The following is a 21,962-nucleotide window of genomic DNA, read 5'->3' on the forward strand; positions in this document are numbered from 1 at the left end:
GTGATTGCTGCAGAGCAAAGGGCCAATGCACCTAAATGCCTGGCACTCTGTCTTCTAGCAACTGATGGCCTGGGCCCCTCTCTGCAAAGGTGCCAGCTGAAGGTGTTGGAGACAAAGGGATCAGGTGACCTCCTGGCCCGGGAAAGGAGCTGAGTAGAGAGGAGGGGCTGGAGGGGGTTGTTAGTCTGGAGCTGGCTGGGGACGAGGAGTGAAGTGCAGATGTGGGGATCTGGCTCACTGCCCCCCAGAATGGACCTGTCTGAGGGGTCCTGTTCTCTGTACCTACAAGCTCTGTTTTAGACCCTGTTCCTGTCATCTAAATAAACCTCTGTTTTACTGGCTGGCTGAGAGTCACGTCTAACTGCAAAGTGGGAGTGCAGGACCCTGTGGCTTCCCCAGGATCCCGCCTGGGCGGACTCGCTGTGGGAAGCGCACGGAGGGGCAGAGGATGCTGAATGCTCCAAGGAGAGACCCAGGAGGTGAAGCCATGTGAGCTTCTTGCCCTGACCAAATCTGCTCCAAGGGAGAGGAGGCTCCCCAAAGTCCTGCCTGGCTTTGTGGGGAGCAGTTCCAGAGCATCGCCCGGTGACTCCGTGACAAGTGTCCCAGGAGACAGAGCAACCCCACTGGCCATCCAGCGACCATGGACTCGCTGATGCCGGGGTGGGTTGTATCTAGCCCCTCCACCACAATGGGATGGATTCCTACAGCACAGTCTCTGGTGCCGTGTCCTCTCCTTTCAGCCTTCCCAAGCCAGGCCCATTGGCAGATCTAGCAAAGCGAAAGTGAAAGCATTTGTTACACTGGACCAGAGAATCGGATCCTGCCTGTGGCAAGGGTGGCTATTGGGTGCTTCTGAAGTGACCCCCCAACATGTGACAATGCCCCATGGGTGGAAATTCCCTCCTGAGTCCTGCGGTGCTCCAGGCAGAGCTGTCGGGAAGGACTTCATTTCTGGCAGTAGCTGGGCACGGCTTTAAAGCAGGCCATGTCTGATGTAACCGTTTTATCTCCGCTAGGTTGAACTGTAACCGATTTCCCTCTCCCATTAGCTGAGCCTGCATTTGCTGCAGCCACTCAGCTCATATGCAGCTGGCGCTGGGGATGGCCAAGTGCTTATTAACAAGAGGCAGAGCCCCCGGGGGCGGGGGAGGAGAAGTTCTCTGATGTTCTTGGGCAGCTCACGGAGCCTCTGTCTACACAGGAGAGCTCTTGCTGTGAGAGCCTCATGCCTTCTGCTTTCCCTCCCCAAAGGAACAGGACAAGAGCAAACCTCAGTTCTGCCCAGCACTGCTACTGGAGAGGCCCAAGCCCACTGATTCTGAGCCCCTGCCAGAGGCCAAGGGGATCCAGGGACCTCTTGTAGCTCACCCTGGATCTCCTTTTTTAAATTGGAGATATACCTATCTCCTAGAACTGGAAGGGACCTTGAAAGGTCATTGAGTGCAGCCCCCTGCCCTCACTAGCAGGACCAAGTACTGATTTTTGCCCCAGATCCCTAAGTGGCCCCCTCAAGGACTGAACTCACAACCCTGGGTTTAGCAGGCCAGTGCTGAAACCACTGAGCTATCCCTTCCCCCATCGCCTTTCTCAGGCATCTCAGCTTCTGTACCGGCTCTAGACATCATGACTGCAGGCTGGTTCCTAGTTCCTCAATGTGCTGCTGCAACCTGATCCAGGCCCTTTTATAGGCTCCGGGGGCAGGGGATCTGTGGGTCAAGTGGCCAGAGCAATCCATGGCCACCTTCCTAATGACTATGTAGGCGCAGAGACTACAGATCCCAGGGTGCAATGCTTTGTCTCTGGGACAAGACACTGCATTCTCTGCCGGCTGTGACTGGGGTTCAAGGAGAAGGGAGCTGGTCCCCGCGGTTGCGTTCTGTGGTGGTGAAGCTGAGTGGGGTGGAAATCTGGCCCCTCCTGATAGTGTCTCCGATGAGTTTGCTGATCTTGCATCATGGTGCAATACCGGCTTCTCTTTGTAAGGAACAGGAGGCATTGTTATGAATAGCTCTCAGGTACTGAGTGCCAGTGGGGTCTGCTAGCACTGTGCCTGTGAAAGGTGTGCAGAGCTAGTGCACATGTGTTACCATTGCCCCCCGGTAGGTGGAACTGGAACTGCTCACTGTGTGTCATAGCTCCAGTACTGCTAACTGTAAAAGAAGATTCTTCTTTGGCTCAGGGCAGGTGCTGGTGCTCTTGGAGCCAGAGGGCATGACTTCTATCCTGGCTTATGGCTGTGAAGTCACAGGTGGCTACGGATTCCATAAGGTCTGACGGAGGTCTCAGAATTCGCAGACATGTGATGCTGTGTAGTAAAGGCAGGTAGTTGGCATCTGACAACATTGAGAGGACTAAGAAATCACAAGAAACTCGCCTCCCTTCTTCACGCATGGCAAGGCCAGAAGGGACCACTATGACCCTCCAGTCTGCCCTCCTGCCTAACCCCACCCCGTGACGCCTGCATCCAGCCCAGCACTGGTGGGTGAGCTAGCAAGCGTCTTCTAGAAAGACATCCCGACGTGAGGCCCAGGTTACGTTAACGGCAACGCTTCTACGGCTCCTACCATGTCCTCGCTCCAGAAACACAGGGGGCCTGATCTACCCCCCACAACCTCACCGCAGTGAACCAGGCTCACTTCACTGGAGCTGACAGTGGTGGGACCGAGAGGGGAATCCGGCCCCGTGACAAGCAGCCGACACACCACCCAGCGCTCAGGATTGTCCTGACGGGCCCCTGGCTGGCAGAGCGGCACCTGGCGCCTGAGCTAGGAGGAGGCCAGGAGGTGGAGCTGCTCAAAGGGAGTTCTCTGTGGCTTGTTTATGCAGCCACAGCGGTGGGCCGGGTGTTTGCCAGCCTGAGGAAAGCAGCTCCCCCCTGGGGACACTGAGCTGTTCTGCTTGGTGGCTCTGAATCCACCCTGTCCCCCACCCAGCCCTCCTGGCCAAAGCAGGACTGTCGCTTGGACAGAGACCAGGGCCTGAGTCTTCCCCCGGAGACGGGTGTGAACCAGGAGCAGCTCCGTGGTAGCAGTCACACTGCTGTCCTTGTGGTGGTGGTGAGAGGCGACCCAGGCCTGCGATGCCACGTCCTTGCTGGGGTCTCACGGCGTTCGGCTCTTGCTCCGTGCCCAACTCTTCCAGCCGGGGATCGGCTCACCCAGGGAGGCTGGAATATGGGTGTTGAGAGCCGCCGTGCAGAGCGGAGAGGGTAACACTGCCCTGGCCGCTGGGGACCAGCCCTGAGAGCCTTTGGTGTGTGTGTCTGGGGCCGGGGTGGTCCCAGAGAGCAGGGGAGAGACTGGGACGGTGCCCAGCCCAGCTTGCCAGCTGCAGGGCAGCCCTGCAGGCCGTTCTGGCCCCGGCCCAGCCAACATGCCTCCCTCTGCTCTCCAGCAGGCATGCCAGTGCCAGTGCCAGTGCCAGGCCAGCCGGGGGCTCGTTAGTCCACAGCCACCGGGGTCACGCCCGGGCCGCCGACCCGCAGCAACGGTGCAGGGTGACCTCGACGCTGGAAACCGTGGGGGATCGTATGGGCTTTCTCGGCCAATCAGAAGCCAGAACGCTGCTGGACTGTTTGCGTTCAGCCCTCTCTCCGCTAATCAGAAGTCTGCCAAATTGCGTGTGGGTTGGGGGGGGAGAAGCTCCCTCTCAGCCAGTCAGAAACCAGAACTCTAGTGGGCTGGGGGGGTGGCCGGGCGTGGTGCGGGGTTTGGGGCCTCGCTCCGCCAATCAGAAGGGACATGGGTGAGGGCCGGGGAGCCGGGTGTGGCTCCCCGAGGCCCATGGGAGACAGGGCAGCAGGCTGGAGCGCCCCTCCGGCGGGTGAAGCAGCCTGTCAGCTCCTCCAGCTGCAAGCTCAGCGAATACAGAACACAATGGCTAGTGCTGGGCTCCATGCGCCCGGCCTCCCCCCGCTCATGCATCGTCCAGGCTGGGAGCCCTCGCCCGGCCCCTGTCCCGGGCGGCAGCTACGCCAGCGGCTTCAGGTGGATGGCGGCGCTGTTGGGGCGGGCGGCGAGGATGTAGATGACGTTCTCCTTCAGGAAGGTCGGCCAGTCGACAGGCCTGCTGGGGAGAGCAGAGGGGGTTAGCGTGGGGGCCACGCGGGCAGGGGCTCGGTCTCCAGCCCATGTGTGCTACGCAGCAACTCCTGGCCTGACCACGGAGCAGCAAGCCCGTGGGCCCTACAGATCCCAGCGTGCAGTGCTCCATCGGGGCTCTGCCTGTGTAGGGACCCCTGGGGAGACAGGGTCCCCTCGCAAGATAGATCTGCTAAGCAAGGGTCTACAATTCCCATCTGCCCCCTCCCCACTGCACATCCCCTTCCTCCTGGCCAGGTAAGGGGGCACAGAAACCCTGCGAAAGACCCTGAACCTGGATCTGATTGGGCACCTAGGGGAAGCAGCAGCCGCCTGGCCAGCCAGGAGCAGCGGAGAAGCTGGACACAGAGAGGAACCCCCAGGAAGTGGATGCAGAGTCCCGGGCGGAAGGCTGTGATGGCCGCACATCATAGCTGGGTGCAGGTCTGTGTGGAGCGTAGAGGGCAGCAGCTGGGCAGGGAGCCAGGACAGCGATGAGACACACCGCTAAGTGATCCTGCCTGGGAGCCTGCAAGTGCCTATTTGCTGGAATAGCGTCCGGACTGGAGAGGGCAGCCCAGGCACGGAAGAGCCGTCCATGACCCTCGAGTGGGCTGCCCCCCAGACCCAACCAAGAACCGCTATTGCTCTTCAAGCCTCGGTACCTTCCCCTCTCCTGCCAGCCCCCGTAGAACACTCTTCCCTTAGCAAGGGACCACCAGCCTAGTGCCTGCAGGGCCTAGCAGCAGAAGTGCTTTTCAGTGCTCGTCTCCGAGTCCCGGTGCAGCTGGCAGGCTCCTGGCCCCGGGGGTTTGGGGCACTCCCACCCTGAGCAGCTGTGATCATCACCCTGGGACGCTGCACAAAGGAGCTCGTAGGGTCCCCCATGATTCCTGGCCTGCGTAGCAGCCAGGGCGGTGGAGCTGGCGATGAGGGGGGCTGGCAGATGGCTAGAACACAGAGCAGCACATTTTCCAGCCCAGCAGCTGGTTTCTGCAGTGCTTGGCGCAGCTCCAGTGTCTCCTGCCCGCCCATCTGCTGCGTCATGCTCCAACCTTTCAGGGCCTGACCCCTAAGTCCCAGGTTTCTCCGGCAGCAGCTGTGGAGATGCTTTAGGTGTCTGTGCCTGTGCCATCACCGTGAAAATGTCGGATCCTGATCTTAAGCTAACAATACTTAGCACCTCACAAACACGAACGAGTCGCCCCACACCCCCGGGAGACAGGCCAACACCATTAGTACAGATGGGAAACTGAGGCACAGGGCGGGGAAAGGACTTAGGTGTCACAGCGCATTGGTGACAGAGCCAGGATTAGAAACCTGGAGTCCTGACGCTCAGTCCCCTGCTCTAACCTCTAGCCCCAGCTCCTTCTTTCCTGGGCAGAACGATGAAAAGGAAGAGTGGCTTTGCTGACTATTCCATTTTAAAACGTATTCACTTGCCAGCAGAAATCTGTCCCCCGGGAGAATTGCTAAAGAGCCAGGTGCTTTTACCAGCGTGCTCCCGCCCGCCTGGGAAAGGGACGCCATCACACGATCCTTCCCTGGGCGGAAGAGCCAACGTGTCTGGCACACAGAGAGCCCCACTCAGCCCTCTGCCCCTGCAGCTTTGCACTGATGGGACACTGCTAACTTCAGTGATGAAGCTGGCCCTTTCTGCGTGGGCTGAACGCCATGAAATACATGGAGCTACAGCTTACCGAGGTTATTTCCCAGCTGGGTGAATTTCCTCAACCACCCAGTGATTTTAACAGGAGACAGAACATTTTCTCCAGACGCATGGACTGGGGTGGGATAATTATACTGTCTGCCTCACATATCTATAGTGCTTTTCATTACCCTGGAGACTCTCTGGCTGCTTTCCCCTCCCCACCACCCCACGCTACAGAAATGCAGCCACCACTGGGGTGCAGCAGTACATCTGTTTGCTGCTGGCTGTGATGGGAGACTCTCCGGGCTGAGGGAGCGCAGTTCTGCTCTAGCTGGAGTAGAAAACCATCTTGATTAAGCTGCTGATTTCTGTGGATTCCAGGAAAGCTGCTGAAGACAACTTTTCCTGGAAAATGTCACCACTCTTGCATCAAGGCACCTGAGGCTCTGCGTGGGCTTGTGTATAGAGCACTAGGGTGGGACTCTGGAGACCTGAGTTCTAGTTCTGGCTCTGCTATTCGCCTACTGGGTGACTTTGGGCAAGTCACTGTACTGCCCTCTGCCTCGGTTTCCCCATGTGCAAAATAAGGGCAAGGACACTGGTCTACCGGTGAAAAGTGCTGTAATTCCTGCTGACCCCAAGGAGGTACCAGCTCAGTCTCACCCGGCAGGTGGCACCTCCAGCAGGCCACACTGGTTTCTCGTCAGCACTGTGCTTAGTGCACGAGGGGACTCACTGGCTGTGTGTTAGGGTGGATCGCCGATCGAGCACCAGTCAATGGTTCGAGGTCGTTGTGAAGCAGCCTAGTATTGTTAGTCTTGAGAAAAGCAGACTGAGGGCGGAGCGGCTACCAGCCCTCGGCTGTGGCAAGGGCTATTCTAAAGGGGACAGAGATCAATTGTTCTCCATGGCCACAGAAGGCAGGACACGTGGTGGGCATAATCTGCAGCAAGGCAGCTGTCGGTAGCTCTTAGGAAAAGCTCTTTCTAATGCTCAGGTTGTTAAGCTCTGGAGCCGGCTCCCAAGGGAGGTTGTGGGATCCCGTTCACTGGAGGCTTTTAAGGCCAGGCAGGACAAACTCCCATCAAGGAGAGTCCAGGTTTACTGGCCCTGTGGCCTAGGTGAGCTCTGCAGGACCCTTCCAGCCCCACATTGCTATGATACCCCCTTTAACAACCCACCCCACAGCAGCCAGACAAGCTGCACTGGCTGGTGGGGGAGCCCAGCAGAGCTGAAGGGATGCTGCCGCCATGGGCCTGGAGATTCCTGCGGCAGAACCCATCTTCCCCCCACACCCCGCCCCGCTCACCTGGATTCCTCCTGCTCTGTGCCCAGCAGGGTCTTCTCCTGGCTCCTGCTGCTGCCGCTGCTGGCTGGGCTGCTCTCTGACATGGGCCCCACATGGCTGATGCTGCGGAGGAGAAAGGGCATTTCCCTCCTTTGCCCCTGGGCTGCAGGATTTGGCTGGGACTGCCCCAGTGCCCTGGGCAGCCGTATGACAAACGCGTTGCCAGGGCCGGCCGGGCTCCAGCTGTGCCTCACACACTGGGCACGCGGCATCAGGTGTGTGAGGGGAGACGGGGGGCTGAGGGGGGGTGCCGGGGGATCTGGCTCACGCTTTGGCCAGTGCTGGGAGGACACTGGGCAGGGGTTCTGGGTGCAATCGCTCCGCTAACTAACCAGGAGTTTGGGCCTCCTGGTGCTCCCCCGGCTCTGGCTGGGGAAGGGTTCTCCCCCCTGGGCAGCCCGGCCCTGTTACCTGACGTTGCAGGATGGGGCCTCCTTCTGGTGCTTCCGAAACCACGTGTGCTGGGCTTTCCGGCACTCGCCCTCGCTGATCAGCCCCTGGCTGTCCTGGCTGAGGGGCAGGAAGGTGGCTCGCGCCCGCTCCCGCTCCTTGGCTGTCAATAGCCGCAGCAGGGAATTCTGCAGGAGGGAGAGACCAGAGGAGGGCAGGGGGGCTGGCTGGAGCTCCTGGGCATGGCTGGAGAGGGTGCAGGGGGCAAAGCTCCCCTCAGGCACAGGGACACAAGCCGAGGGCTTGGGTTCATCACAGCTGTGCCAGCCCCAGGCAGCACTGAGGGATGTCCTGGACAGGTCCCTCTTCAGCCATCCCAAGCCGGGGCGGTGGGAATACAGACCCATCCTGCTGATGGGTGTGGGGAGGGAACACCACACTTCAGCTGGGATGGCCACTGCCTCAGCCTGACCTACAAAGGGGGAGGCTGACTAGTGATGGGGCCTCCATATAATCTACCCCTCTTGGGCTGACAGGGGAGTTCAGATCTGGGACTCTCTCTCAGCATGAGAAGGTCTGAGCCTCTAGGTCTGGAGCCAAAGGAGAAGTTCCTTAGCTGGCTGCTCTAGTGGGTTCTTATCCTCTTTTGTGGACCAGCCACTTGAGTGGGACAAAGACATAAGATCATAAGAACGGCCAGACTGAGACAGACCAATGGTCCATCTAGCCCCGTGTCCCGCCTGCTGACAGTGGATGGTGCTGGCCTCAGCGGGAATGAACAGAACAAGACAATTTTGAGTGATCCATCCCCTGTCGTCCATTCCCAGCTTCAGGCAGTCCCGAGGTTCACAGACATCCAAAGCATGGGGTTGTGTCCCTGACCATCCTGGCTAATAGCCATTGATAGACCTGTCCACCAGGAACTGATCTAGTTCTTTTATGAGCCCAGTTATACTTTTGGCCTTCACAACATCCCCTAGCAACGAGTTTCACAGGTGATTGTGTGAAGAAATACTTCCCTTTGTTTGTTTTAAACCTGCTGCCTAATCATTTCCTCAGGTGACCCCTGCTTCTTGTGTTATGAGAAGGGGTAAATAACACTTCTCTACTCACTTGCTCCACACCAGTCATGATTTTATAGACCTCAGTCATATCCCCCCTTAGTCTCCTCTTTTCCAGACTGTATAGTCCCAGTCTGATTAATCTCTCCTCATACGGAAGCCGTTCCAGACCCCTAATTATTTTTGTTTTCTGAACCTTTCCAATTCCAATAGATCTTTTTTGAGATGGGGTGACTACATCTGCACACTGTATTCAAGGTGTGGGCATACTGTGGGATTTATATAGAGACAATATGATATTTTCTGACCTATTATCTCTCCCTCTCTTAATGATTCTCAACATTCTGTTTGCTTTTTTGATGCCGCTGCACACTGACTGGATGATTTCAGAGAACTCTCCACGATGACTCCAAGAGCTTTCTTGAGTGGTAACAGCTAATTTAGACCCCATCATTTTATATGCATAGCTGGGATTATGTTTCCAATGTGCATTACTTTGCATTTATCAACATGGAATTTCATCTGCCATTTTGTTACCCCGTCACTTAGTTTGGTGAGATCCCTTTGTAACTCCTCACAGTCTGCTTTGGTGTTTTGGGTATGGACCCTGGAGACTGGTGCTCTGAAATAACTAAGGTAGCTAGGTAGATAGATGGGGGCGTGTATGGGGATAGATAGATAGATAGATAGATAGAGGCAGTGGATGGGCATAGATAGATAGGTAGATGGATGAGGTGGATGGGGATAGATAGAGGGGGTAGATGGGGATAGAGAGGGTGAATGGGGATAGATAGATAGATAGAGGGGGTGGGTGGGGATGGACAGATAGGTAGGTAGATAGACAGACAGACACAGGGAGTGTGTGGGGATAGATAGATGACATGGGGATGGACAGAAGGCAGGCAGAGAGAGATCTCGAGGAATGGGTAGCTCACTGGGATGGCGATAGATAGATGAGGGATGTATGGGAATAGATAGATAGACAGACAGACACAGGGGATGTGTGGGGATTGATAGATGACATGGGGATGGATAGACAGACCGACCGACCGACAGATGCAGGGGATGTGTGGGGATGGACAGACACACAGACAAAAGGTGGGCAGAGAGATCTCGAGGAATGGGTAGCTCATTGGGATGGGGATAGATGGATAGATAGATGGGGGGTGTATGGGGATAGATAGACAGACAGGCAGGCAGACACACACAGGGGATGTGTGGGGATAGATAGATGACATGGGGATGGACAGACACACTGATAGAAGGCGGGCAGAGAGAGATCTCGAGGAATGGGTAGCTCACTGGGATGGGGATAGATGGATAGATAGATGGGGGGTGTATGGGAATAGATAGACAGACAGGCAGGCAGGATAGATAGATAGACAGGCAGACACAGGGGATGTGTGGGGATAGATAGATGACATGGGGATGGACAGACACACTGACAGAAGGCGGGCAGAGAGATCTCGAGGAATGGGTAGCTCATTGGGATGGGGACAGATGGATAGATAGATGGGGGGGGTATATGGGAATAGATAGACAGACACAGGGGATGTGTGGGGATAGATAGATGACATGGGAATGGACAGACACACTGATAGAAGGTGGGCAGAGAGATCTCGAGGAATGGGTAGCTCATTGGGATGGGGATAGATAGATGGGGGAGGTGTATGAGAATAGATAGACAGACAGACACAGGGGCTGTGTGGGGATTGATAGGTGATAGATGACATGGGGATGGACAGACAGACAGACACAGGGGATGTGTGGGGATAGATAGATGACATGGGGATGGACAGACACCCAGACAGAAGGCGGGCAGAGAGAGATCTCGAGGAATGGGTAGCTCATTGGGATGGGGATAGATAGATGGGGGAGGTGTATGGGGATAGACAGACAGACAGACACAGGGGATGTGTGGGGATGGATAGATGATAGATGACATGGGGATGGATAGACAGACAGACACAGCGGATGGGGTGGGGATGGACAGACACCCAGACAGAAGTTGGGCAGAGAGAGATCTCGAGGAATGGGTAGCTCATTGGGATGGGGAGAGGCACTGGGGCAGTCTTTGGGATGCTCAAGGATCCCCCTTGGCCTCCTGATCTCCCCATGTGTGCCCCCCACCCCATGGCATTGCTCTAGGGGGCCTGGCTCCATGCACTCGGGGGGCTGTCTCAGTACCTGTGGCCGGAGTTTCTGCAGCAGCACGATGGACTCGTGGGAGAGGAAATCTGGCCACTCGACGTGGCCCTTCTTGTCGGGGTCCAGCGCGGAGAACTGCAGGGCAGCTCGCTCCTCCTGCTCCTCGCTCATCGGCCTCTCGAAGTGGCACTTGTGGAGCAGGTGCTTGTAGTGCAGGAAATTGTCCTGCGTCAGGCAGGTCTCTGCAAGGCCAAGCCAGTGACGTCAGCCCTGTGCTGCGCTGCCGAGGGCGGCCGTGACGTGCCCAGGGGAGAGCACAGCCACAGGAGCTGGCGCTGCCTTCACAATCACATGGGTCACGCAGGCCCCTGCACCTCCACTCCCATGCTGGGACCTGCAGCCAGGCCTCCCGTGATCCCCTGGCAACCACCCATGACATCACAGGCACACTCTGCATTGTGCACCTGTGATGTCATGGATGTGGCCAGGGAAACATGGAACCTGAGTGTAGGTCTTGGCAGGTGAGAAAACAAGGAGCAAACCGGGGCCCAAAATCTTGCTCACCTGCTGACCCAGGGCTTTCAGGACTGGGGGTGCACGGCTGAAATTACGTGTGCAGCATGGGCCTAACTCTGGGCCTGCAAACCCTGGTCTCTCTGCTTGAGTTAAAGGAGAAACTCCACCAGCCATCAGCAGTAGTAGAGCTTTTATCATCTGTAGCCCCTATACACCCAGGGGCCAGCACACTGCAGGGTGAGGCAAAGGACAGCACGTACCGGGGATGATCTTGCATTGCTGGAAGGTGTCCATCAGGCTGTACATCTCCTCCTCCGTCAGCAGGAGGTTGAGGTTATCCTGCCGCAGGGAGAGACGTTCAGAGAGAAACACCCAGGGGTTAGTTAGCACCTGGAGAACAGCCCCCGGAGCTCCATCTCAGCTGCCTGGCAGGATCCGTAATCCCGCCAGGGACTTCGCCAGCCCCATCGCCGCAGCATCTGGCGCCTCCCAAGCATTTAGCCATGGAAATATGGAGAGCCACCTGTTTCTTTCTCCCTTCCCAGCGTGCAGTGGAACTACTCAGTCAGCTTGCAGGCTGTTGTTTACAGGAGGGAAGCTGTGCTCTGTGCGTGTGGATGGGGGCGGGGTGCTGTGTTCCTGTGTGTGTGCACACACGTGTGAGCACGCAGTGCAATGTTGCGCAGCGAGGTCAAGAAGGATTTAGCAAGGGAAAGCCAAAGTGACAAAACAGGTTTCACATTTTGTTCTGAACATGGGGAGGTCTGTTGTCAGGTTATTAGAGCGAGTGCGGGGGCAGGGCATGTCACTGTGTTATTGTAGGATTGTGTGGGAGTGTGGGGACGGGGCACGCCAGTGTGTTATTGTAGGGTTGTGTGGGAGTGCGGGGGCGGGGCACGCTGGTGTGTTATTATAGGGTTGTGTGGGAGTGCGGGGGCGGGGCACGCCGGTGTGTTATTGTAGGGTTGTGGAGGAGTGTGGGGGCGGGGCCCGCCACTGTGTTATTGTAGGATTGTGTGGGAGTGCGGGGGCGGGGCATGCCGGTGTGTTATTGTAGGGCTGCAGTGGGAGTGCGGGGGCGAGGCACACCGGTGTGTTATTGTAGGGCTGCGAGGGAGTGCGGGGGCGGGGCATGCCGGTGTGTTACTGTAGGGCTGCGGGGGCGGGGCATGCCGGTGTGTTATTGTAGGGCTGCAGTGGGAGTGCGGGGGTGAGGCATGCTGGTGTGTTATTGTAGGGCTGTGGAGGAGTGTGGGGGCGGGGCATGCTGGTGTGTTATTGTAGGGCTGCAGTGGGAGTGTGGGGGCGAGGCATGCTGGTGTGTTACTGTAGGGCTGTGGGGGAGTGCGGGGGTGGGGCATGCTGGTGTGTTATTGTAGGGTTGTGTGGGAGTGCGGGGACGAGGCACACCGGTGTGTTACTGTAAGGCTGTGGTGGCGGGGCATGCTGGTGTGTTATTGTAGGGCTGTGGGGGAGTGCGGGGGTGGGGCATGCTGGTGTATTATTGTAGGATTGTGTGGGAGTGCAGGGGCGAGGCACACTGGTGTGTTACTGTAAGGCTGCGGGGGCGGGGCATGCTGGTGTGTTATTGTAGGGCTGTGGAGGAGTGCGGGGGCAGGGCACGCCAGTGTGTTATTGTAGGGCTGCAGTGGGAGTGCGGGGGTGGGGCATGCTGGTGTGTTATTGTAGGGCTGCAGTGGGAGTGCGGGGGCGAGGCACACCGGTGTGTTACTGTAGAGCTGTGAGGGCGTGCGCGGGCGGGGCATGCTGGTGTGTTATTGTAGGGTTGTGGGGGAGTGCAGGGGCAGGGCATGCTGGTGTGTTATTGTAGAGTTGTGTGGGAGTGCGGGGACGAGGCATGCCGGTGTGTTACTGTAGGGCCGCGGGGGCGAGGCATGCTGGTGTGTTATTGTAGGGCTGTGGGGGAGTGCGGGGGCGGGGCATGCCGGTGTGTTATTGTAGGATTGTGTGGGAGTGCAGGGGCGAGGCACGCCGGTGTGCTACTGTAGGGCTGCGGGGGCAGGGCATGCCGGTGTGTTATTGTAGGGCTGCAGTGGGAGTGCGGGGGCGGGGCATGCCGGTGTGTTATTGTAGGGTTGTGTGGGAGTGCGGGGGTGGGGCACACCGCTGTGTTATTGTAGGGTTGTGTGGGAGTGACACTGTCTGGGCTGGAGGGGGGCTGATGCCGTCTATCTGGGCTGGGGGGAGTGACACTGTCTATCTTGGTGGGGGTGACGCCATCAGTCTGGGCTCGGGGGGGTCGGTAACGCCGTTTCCCGGGGCTGAAGGGGTTGTGGGGATGGACACAGGTTTTTGGTTATGGGAAGCAGGGCCTCAGCCTTGCGGGTCTGGGCCCAGCCAGGTGCCTCTGTCAGCCTCTGGCTCCTGCTCTGTGCCCCATGGGGCAGCGGGGCCCTGGCGCAGGCATGTGTCAGGTGTCAGAGACTTGCCTGCTGCTGCCGGGGCAGTGCCTGCTGTGGGTGTCCCCAGCTTGGAGCGCTCTGCCCACCATTTGCACGGCTCCCCAGGGAGCCGTGGAGCCCGGTGCTGGCCCTAGTGCAGCAGCCGGGGGGGCCACACTCACGCAGTAGTAGCAGCTCCAGCCCGTCTCGGTGTGCGCCGTCTCCGTCACCTCCACGGCGCTGCTGTTGTGCAGGAAGCCCATGCGACGCAGACAGCCGTCGTGGTAAACCCGGGTGCACACCCTGCAGGGGAACAGGCTCTCCGCCGTCCACACCTCGCAGATCTCGCACATCTCGTCGCTGCTTACCTGGGCGTGGCAGATGGGAGAGATGGGGGGTGTGAGCAGGGGGGGACCCATCACACACACCGCCTCGGCGCTCCCCTCATTCCCTTGGCCCACAGCCTGCCGGAGGCAGCCACGCAGGGTGCAAGGCTCGAGGCCAGGATCTGTAACTAGTGAGGGTGCTGTGTGCGGGGAGAAGGGTATTCAGCTCCTGTGGAGATGGGGGCCACATGACAGAGAGGGCAGGGGTTGGATGGACTGAGGGGTACGTATGGGGAGGGGTGTGCGGGGGGATGGACAGAGGGGTGTGGGGGGTAGATGGAGAGAGGGGTGTATGGCGATGGATGGATGAAGGGGTGTGTAAGGGGAGGGAGGATGGATGGATGGAGGTGTGTGTAGGGGGATGGGGTGAGATGGAGGGATAGAGGGGGTGCATATGGGGAGGGATGGATGGAGGGAGGGAGAGATAGGTGGAGGGAGCGATGGATGGGGATGGAGGGATGCGTGTGTGTGTATGTGTAAGGGGATGGATGTGTAGGTGGATAGGGTGGGAGGGAGGGGTGTGTAAGGGGAGGGATGGATGGAGGGTATGGATGGGGAGAGATGGAGGGATGGAAGTGTGCATAGTGGGAGTGATGGATGGATGGATGGAGGGAGGGATCGGTGGAGGGAGCTGTGACGAAGTGGGACTGTTCTTAATGTTTCCTCTGAATACTGTGTGGGTGCCTCAGTTTCCCCTATGCATTTCTTAAGTCTCTAGGGGGTGAGATTGTTGCAGAGCGAAGGGCCAGTGTGCATAAATGGCTGGCACTCTGTCTCCTGGCAACTAATGGCCGAGGCCCTTCCCTCCTGCAAGGGGAGAGCTAAAGGTGTGGGAGAACAAAGGAATCAGGTGACCTCCTGGCCTGGGAAAGGAACAAAGCCCAGAGGAGGAGGGGCTGGAGGGAGAGTCAGTTTGGAGCTGGCTGAGGACAGGCAGTGAGGGCAGACATGGGTGTCTGGCTCGCTGCCCCCCCAGAATGGACCCGGCTGAGGGGTCCCATTCCCTGTACCTACAAGCTCTGTTTTAGAGCGTGTTCCTGTCATCTAATAAACCTCTGTGTTACTGGCTGGCTGAGAGTCACGTCTAACTGTGAAGAGGGGGTGCAGGACCCTGTGGCTTGGAATCATAGAATATCAGGGTTGGAAGGGACCTCAGGAGGTATCTAGTCCCACCCCCTGCTCATAGCAGGACCAACCCCAATTAAATCATCCCAGCCAGGACTTTGTCAAGCCTGACCTTAAAAACCTCTAGGGAAGGAGATTCCACCACCTCCCTAGGGAACCCATTCCAGTGCTTCATCACCCTCCTAGGGAAAAAGTTTTTCCTAATATCCAACCTAAACCTCCCCCACTGCAACTTGAGACCATTACTCCTTGTTCTGTCATCTGCCACCACTGAGAACAGCCGAGCTCCATCCTCTTTGGAACCCCCCTTCAGGTAGTTGAAAGCAGCTATCAAATCCCCCCTCACTCTTCTCTTCTGCAGACTAAACAATCCCAGTTCCCTCAGCCTGTCCTCATAAGTCATGTGCTCCAGCCCCCTGATCATTTTCGTTGCCCTCCGCTGGACTCTCCAGTTTTTCTACATCCTTCTTGTAGTGTGGAGCCCAAAACTGGTCACAGTGCTCCAGATGAGGCCTCACATTTTTTGATGGGTGGAGGGGTGTGTTGGGGGTGTGTGTAACAGGAGGGATGGAGGGGTGTGTAAGGAAGGTGTGTATAGGAAGGATGGATATATGGGGAGCTCCTTCTCCCTGTCTGCAAGCTGAGGTTGTCTGCACTGTGGAACGACCACCTTGCACCCTCATCCAGGGGTCACCGGGTCCCTCCATGGCACCCCTAGCACCTAGCGGTGGGCTGCAGGTCAGGACTAAGGGGCACGAGCCCAGGAGCAGTGGGGAGCGCAGCACAATCAGTTTGAGAGCATCAGCAGACCAGCACGTGGAAGTCGAGGCCTGGCCCGCTGGGGAGTGCTGGAGCTGAGGTGCTGGACGTACTGAGTGCAGAGCCCAGGGCTGGGAGAGCAGGGGGTCAGGACTGCAGGGCACCAGCTCTCTGCTTGGCTTGGGCAGGCTGGCACGGCAACCTGGGCTCCTCTCTTAGGGACCCTAAAAGCCTTTCTGGGGTGTAGAGGTGCAGACTCATCCCGGCGGCACCTCCTGCTGGTGACTTCTGGGAACTAGCTCATTCCAGCTCTGGGGCACTCTGCAGGCCGGTGATCCGCCTGTCCTCTGGCCCCCGTGTCCCTCCCTGGACCCCAGTGCCCTTTTACCTGGGGTGCTGCCCCCTGACAGTCCCCCACCAATCTGGGTCTCCCCTCCCTGAGGGAACCCCCGACCCACTGTCCCCACTTTGCCTCAGTTTTGGCTACTGCCCAGTCTCCATCTAGCCCCCATTCACTGGGGCAGACTGCAGTATCAGCCACTCATCACAGGCAAAGGGGTTTGGATCTGCTGCCTTTGCCTACCCCCCGGGCTGCCCCCTGCAACTCCCAGTACCTCTTGGCCTTATGCTAGGCCACAGCCTGAGGCTTTCCAGACAGGAGCTCCCCAGCTCCTCTGCCTTTCCCCAGCCCTGCTTCACTCAGGTACCCTGGGTCTAGCTCCCTGCAGCCAGGCCCTTCTCCCTCTACAAACAGACAGAAACTGACTGGGCTCCTGGCTCCCAGCCTCTTTATCCAGGCCAGCTGGGGCCTGATAGGGGCACGGCCCAGCTGCGGCCCCTTCCCCAGTCAACCCAGCTTTTAGAGCTGCAGCCCCCTCCAGGGCTGCTTTTTAAACCCCTCAGGGCAGGAGCGGGTGTCCACCCCGCTACATGGGGCCAAGAGCCCCAACTCCCTGTGCACATGACCCTTCTCCAGCTCCCACCGGCCAGTGGCTGAGCCTGGCATCCAGAGCAGCACAAGCACGCCCGAGCCATAGGGCTGGGCACAGGGTGGGCCTCTGGTCCCCCCACCCCTACGTGTGCAGCCAAGATGACCCAGCTGCAGACATGTGGCTGAGGGTCAAAGGTTAAGGCAGGAGGGGGCCAAGCCCCCCATGGCCCATGGACTGTGACTGCTGCAGTGACTTATGTCCTGGCATGGGGCTTGCAGCCCCCAGACGGTCTCCCCATGCCAAGGGGAAGCCAGGGGCTTTCAGCAGCACCAGCGGCATCGCCCACCTCGGCATGGTCACCCGCTGGGCCCTGGCACCCAGGATGAGGGGATGTGACCTGCCCTGGAGCAGCAGGCCCGTCTGCCAGCCCCAAGCTGTGGGAGCCCTCTGCCCCTTCCTACCTGCCTGCCCCAGCCTGGGGAGTGACGGGGAGAGCAGGTTACGCCGGCTCCTCTAAAGTCTTCACCTGAGCTCCCCCATCTCCGTGACCGGTGCCCCCTACTCCATGCCAGGTGCCTCCCCAGCACTCACCTGCTCCCGTTGCTCCAGGCTGATCTCCAGCGGCTCGTCGTCGTGCAGCTCGCGCGTGGGCCGGACGAAGGCCGGCGGAGTGAAGCGGTTGGCACGGTCGAACTCCTCCGGCTCCACACCCCGTCCGTCCCGCAGCCTTTCCCAGGCCGCCCGGTTCGCACGGCTCTTCTCCCGCTGCGTCTGTGAGGGGCCAGCGGCCTCTGGCCTCTCCTCCTCCTCCTCCTGCACCTCCTGCACCACATGCTCCAGTGTCCCCCGCCGCCCGCCCCATGCCTCTGCCTTGCGCTTGGTGGAGGGCCGCTCCCGCAGCCCGTCCTTGAAGGCAGAGACAGCCAGGCTGACCTTCTGCACCTGCTCCACTGTCTGGCGCCGGGACATCAGCACCCCCATGGCTCTCCTGGCAGGAAAGACGGGGTGGGGGGTTCAGAGGCAGCCTGCTTCACAGCTACCAGCTGACAGCTCACAGCCCTTCCTATCACCGAAAGCCAGCCTCTTCTGGGGTGTGCCATGGCGGCTGCTTCTGCAGGTCTCACCCATCACTGAAAGGCCACCGCCTCTGGGGCAGGGCACAGCAGCTGTTTAACAGCACACAGCAGCGCTGCACAAGAGTCACGCACCTATGTCTGAAATGCAGTCACCTCTGGGACATTACACAGCAGCTGTTTAACAGCGCACAGCAGCGCTGCACAAGAGTCATGCACCTATTTCTGAAATGCAGCCACCTCTGGGGCAGGGCACAGCAGCTGTTTAACAGTACACAACAATGCTGCACAAGAGTCATGCACCCAGCTCTGACATACAGCCACCTCTGGGGCAGGGCAGAGCAGCTGTTTAACAGCACACAGCAGGGCTGCACAAGAGTCATGCACCTATGTCTGAAATGCAGCCACCTCTGGGACAGGGCACAGCAGCTGTTTAACAGCACACAGCAACACTGCACAAGAGTCATGCACCTATGTCTGAAATGCAGCCACCTCTGGGGCAGGGCACAGCAGCTGTTTGACAGCACACAGCAGCGCTGCACAAGAGTCACACACCTATTTCTGAAATGCAGCCACCTCTGGGGCAGGGCACAGCAGCTGTTTAACAGCGCACAACAACCCAGCACCACAGAGTAGGACAGAAGAATTCCTTGTCCAGCTGAAGCTCCGGGCAGGGGTACGGGAGAGTGTGGGGAATCGACTGACCCATGTTAGGCTCTGACCAGGGTTGAGGCCCACATTCTTGTAGAAAGTGCCCAGGTCCTGCCCTCGGTGTGCTTGTGGCTCTGGCCTGAAAGAGGCGCTCAGGGGAGGATGGGACAAACAGAGATCAGCCATGGAGAAGCCCCTCAGCTCCCTCTGACCCTTCCCTGGGGCCTGGGCAGCCCCAGCCCTTCATGCTGCTCCCCGTCAGGTGGTGGCTGGCTCCAGTGACTTGCTCCCATTCCTCCCACAGTGGCGGAGGAGGGGTCTGGGCCAGGCTGTGGCAGCTCCAGGCCCAGCTCAGACACCGGCTCCTGGGCCTTGAGCAAGTCCCTGCACCCATCTCCTTTCCACCCCTGGAAAGTGGAGCCCATGGTGTTCTCCTGGCCCTGCCGCATGGAAGGGGCTGTGATGGAGTAGGGTCTGTCTGTGTGTGTGGGGGAGGACTTTAGGTGAGGGACAGGATTTTTAAGCCGGTAACCTGAGACAGGTGGGGGGGAGGGTGTCAGCACCTTTCCCTGGGAAGCTGGACAAAGGAATTGGCCGGCTGGAGGAGGGGCAGTTCAGTTTCGGTTTTGGGCTGGGTGATGTGAATTCAGGGAATCCTATGCTGGGATCCAAGCACCCTGAACCCCCAGAAGGACTCGATGGAGGGGTCCTGACTGTGCCTCCAGGCTCTGCTGTAACCTGCATTCCTGTGTCCAATAAACCTTCTGTTTTACTGGCTGGCTGAGAGTCACTGTGGGTCCCAGGAAGAGGGGTGCAGGGCCGGACCCCCCCACACTCCGTGACAACTGGTGGCAGCGGCGGGATATACTGCACCCCGTGGACGGCGCTTCCTGCAGTAAGTGACTGGGGAGCAGTAAAACGAAGGGGTGGTTAACGCCTGGGAGTGTGTGCCCAGTGAGAAGGACTTTGCAGTAACAGGGTCCCCCGGGGGATTGCAGCGAGCGGTCCCAGGGGCGGAGGAGTCTGCAGCTCGACCCTGGCAGAGAGGCGGTGACCTCAAGAAGGGCTGGTGCACTAGGGGACCCCCTGGAACATGGGCGGCGGCTAAAATGGGCTCAAGGTGCCCTGCTCCAGCAATATTTGAAGCTGGGTCTCTCCCCCGGCCCTGCCTGGATCGGGTCCCGGCCCCGGCCCCCACAGGTCTCCCCCCCCCCGCCGCGTCCCTGCCTAGAGCGGGTCCCTGCCTCCGCCTTCCACCCCTCACCCTGCTTCCCCCCTCCACTGCGTCCCTGCTTCTCGCAGATCAGCTCCTGGCAGATCTGCTGTCTGCTGTCCCAGGGTCCTAGCGCCTGCTATCCGCTAATGGAAAGGCAGGCTGCCATTACCCTGCTCTTCTGCCCTAGCCCTGAGCCTCTGCAACGCTCCAAACCCCCATCCTCAGCCCCAACCCTCATCCCCAGGCACCCTGATCCATTGCCCCAGCCAGAGCCCTCATCCCCCTGCACCCTAATCCTCATCCCAGCCAGAGCCCTCATCCCCCCGCACCCTAATCCTCATCCCCAGCCAGAGCCCTCATCCCCCCGCACCCTGATCCTCATCCCCAGTCAGAGCCCTCATCCCCCTGCACCCTGATCCTCATCGCCAGCCAGAGCCCTCATCCCCCCACACCCTAACGCTTATCCCCAGCCAGAGCCCTCATCCCCCTGCACCCTGATCCTCATCCCCAGCCAGAGCCCTCATGCCCCCAAACCCTGATCCTAATCCCCAGCCAGAGCCCTCATCCCCCTGCACCCTGATCCTCATCCCAGCCAGAGCCCTCATGCACCCAAACCCTGATCCTAATCCCCAGTCAGAGCCCTCAACCCCCTGCACCCTGATCCTCATCCCAAGCCAGAGCCCTCATGCCCCCAAACCCTGATCCTCATCCCCAGCCAGAGCCCTCACCCCCCTGCACCCTGATCCTCATCCCCAGCCAGAGCCCTCATCCCCCTGCACCCTGATCCTCATCCCCAGCCAGAGCCCTCATCCCCCCACACCCTAATCCTCATCTCAGCCAGAGCCCTCATCCCCCTGCACCCTGATCCTCATCCCAGCCAGAGCCCTCATCCCCCCGCACCCTGATCCTCATCCTCAGCCAGAGCCCTCATCCCCCTGCACCCTAATCCTCATCCCCAGCCAGAGCCCTCATCCCCCCGCACCCTGATTCTCATCCCCAGCCAGAGCCCTCATCCCCCCGCACACTAATCCTTATCCCCAGCCAGAGCCCTCATTCCCCCGCACCCTGATCCTCATCCCCAGCCAGAACCCTCATCCCCCCGCACACTGATCCTCATCCCAGCCAGAGCCCTCATCCCTCTGCACCCTAATCCTCATCCCAGCCAGAGCCCTCATCCCCCCGCACCCTAATCCTCACCCTCAGACAGAGCCCTCATCCCCCCGCACCCTGATCCTCATCCCCAGCCAGAGCCCTCATCCCCCTGCACCCTGATCCTCATCCCCAGCCTGAGCCCTCATCCCCCTGAACCCTGATCCTCAGCCCAGCCAGAGCCCTCATCCCTCTGCACCCTAATCCTCATCCCCAGCCAGAACCCTCATCCCCCTGCACCTTGATCCTCATCCCCAGCCAGAGCCCTCATCCTCCTGCACCCTGATCCTCAACCCCAGCCAGAGCCCTCATCCCCCTGCACCCTAATCCTCATCCCCAGCCAGAGCCCTCATCCCCCTGCACCCTGATCCTTATCCCCAGCCAGAGCCCTCATCCCCCTGCACCCTGATCCTCATCCCCAGACAGAGCCCTCATCCCCCCACACCCTAATCCTTATCTCCAGCCAGAGCCCTCATCCCCCCGCACCCTAATCCTCATCCCCAGCCAGAGCCCTCATCCCCCCGCACCCTGATCCTCATCCCCAGCCAGAGCCCTCATCCCCCTGCACCCTAATACTCATCCCAGCCAGAGCCCTCATCCCTCAGCACCCTAATCCTCATCCCAGCCAGAGCCCTCATCCCCCTGCACCCTAATCCTCATCCTCAGCCAGAGCCCTCATCCCCCTGCACCCTGATCCTCATCCTCAGCCAGAGCCCTCATGCCCCCAAATCCTGATCCTTATCCCCAGCCAGAGCCCTCATCCCCCTGCACCCTGATCCTCATCCCCAGCCAGAGCCCTCATCCCCCTGCACCCTGATCCTCATCCCCAGCCAGAGCCCTCATCCCCCTGCACCCTGATCCTCATCCTCAGCCAGAGCCCTCATCCCCCCGCACCCTGATCCTCATCCCCAGCCAGAGCCCTCATCCCCCCGCACCCTGATCCTCATCCCAGCCAGAGCCCTCATCCCCCTGCACCCTAATCCTCATCCCCAGCCAGAGCCCTCATCCCCCTGCACACTGATCCTCATCCTCAGCCAGAGCCCTCATGCCCCCAAATCCTGATCCTTATCCCC

At 59.3% G+C, this 21,962-nt stretch overlaps 1 protein-coding gene across 1 annotated transcript in view; it reads right to left on the bottom strand.

Moving 5' to 3' along the window:
• Positions 1-244: 244 nt before the first annotated feature.
• The window catches only part of PHF24 (PHD finger protein 24), a 53,280-nt gene continuing 31,562 nt past the window's right edge, over positions 245-21,962 (bottom strand). The window contains exons 2-10 of the mRNA XM_050943640.1: positions 17,392-17,788; positions 13,781-13,966; positions 11,457-11,535; positions 10,720-10,922; positions 7,493-7,659; positions 7,043-7,144; positions 2,127-4,071; positions 384-771; positions 245-303 (exon numbers count right to left, since the gene is read on the bottom strand). Of these exons, the coding sequence (XP_050799597.1) occupies positions 3,972-4,071; positions 7,043-7,144; positions 7,493-7,659; positions 10,720-10,922; positions 11,457-11,535; positions 13,781-13,966; positions 17,392-17,781 (1,227 nt within the window). The 5' untranslated portion in view covers positions 17,782-17,788 and the 3' untranslated portion in view covers positions 245-303; positions 384-771; positions 2,127-3,971. The remainder of the gene's footprint in view (positions 304-383; positions 772-2,126; positions 4,072-7,042; positions 7,145-7,492; positions 7,660-10,719; positions 10,923-11,456; positions 11,536-13,780; positions 13,967-17,391; positions 17,789-21,962) is intronic.

Source organism: Gopherus flavomarginatus, chromosome 3, assembly GCF_025201925.1.
Source record: "Gopherus flavomarginatus isolate rGopFla2 chromosome 3, rGopFla2.mat.asm, whole genome shotgun sequence".
Lineage (NCBI taxonomy): Eukaryota > Metazoa > Chordata > Testudines > Testudinidae > Gopherus > Gopherus flavomarginatus.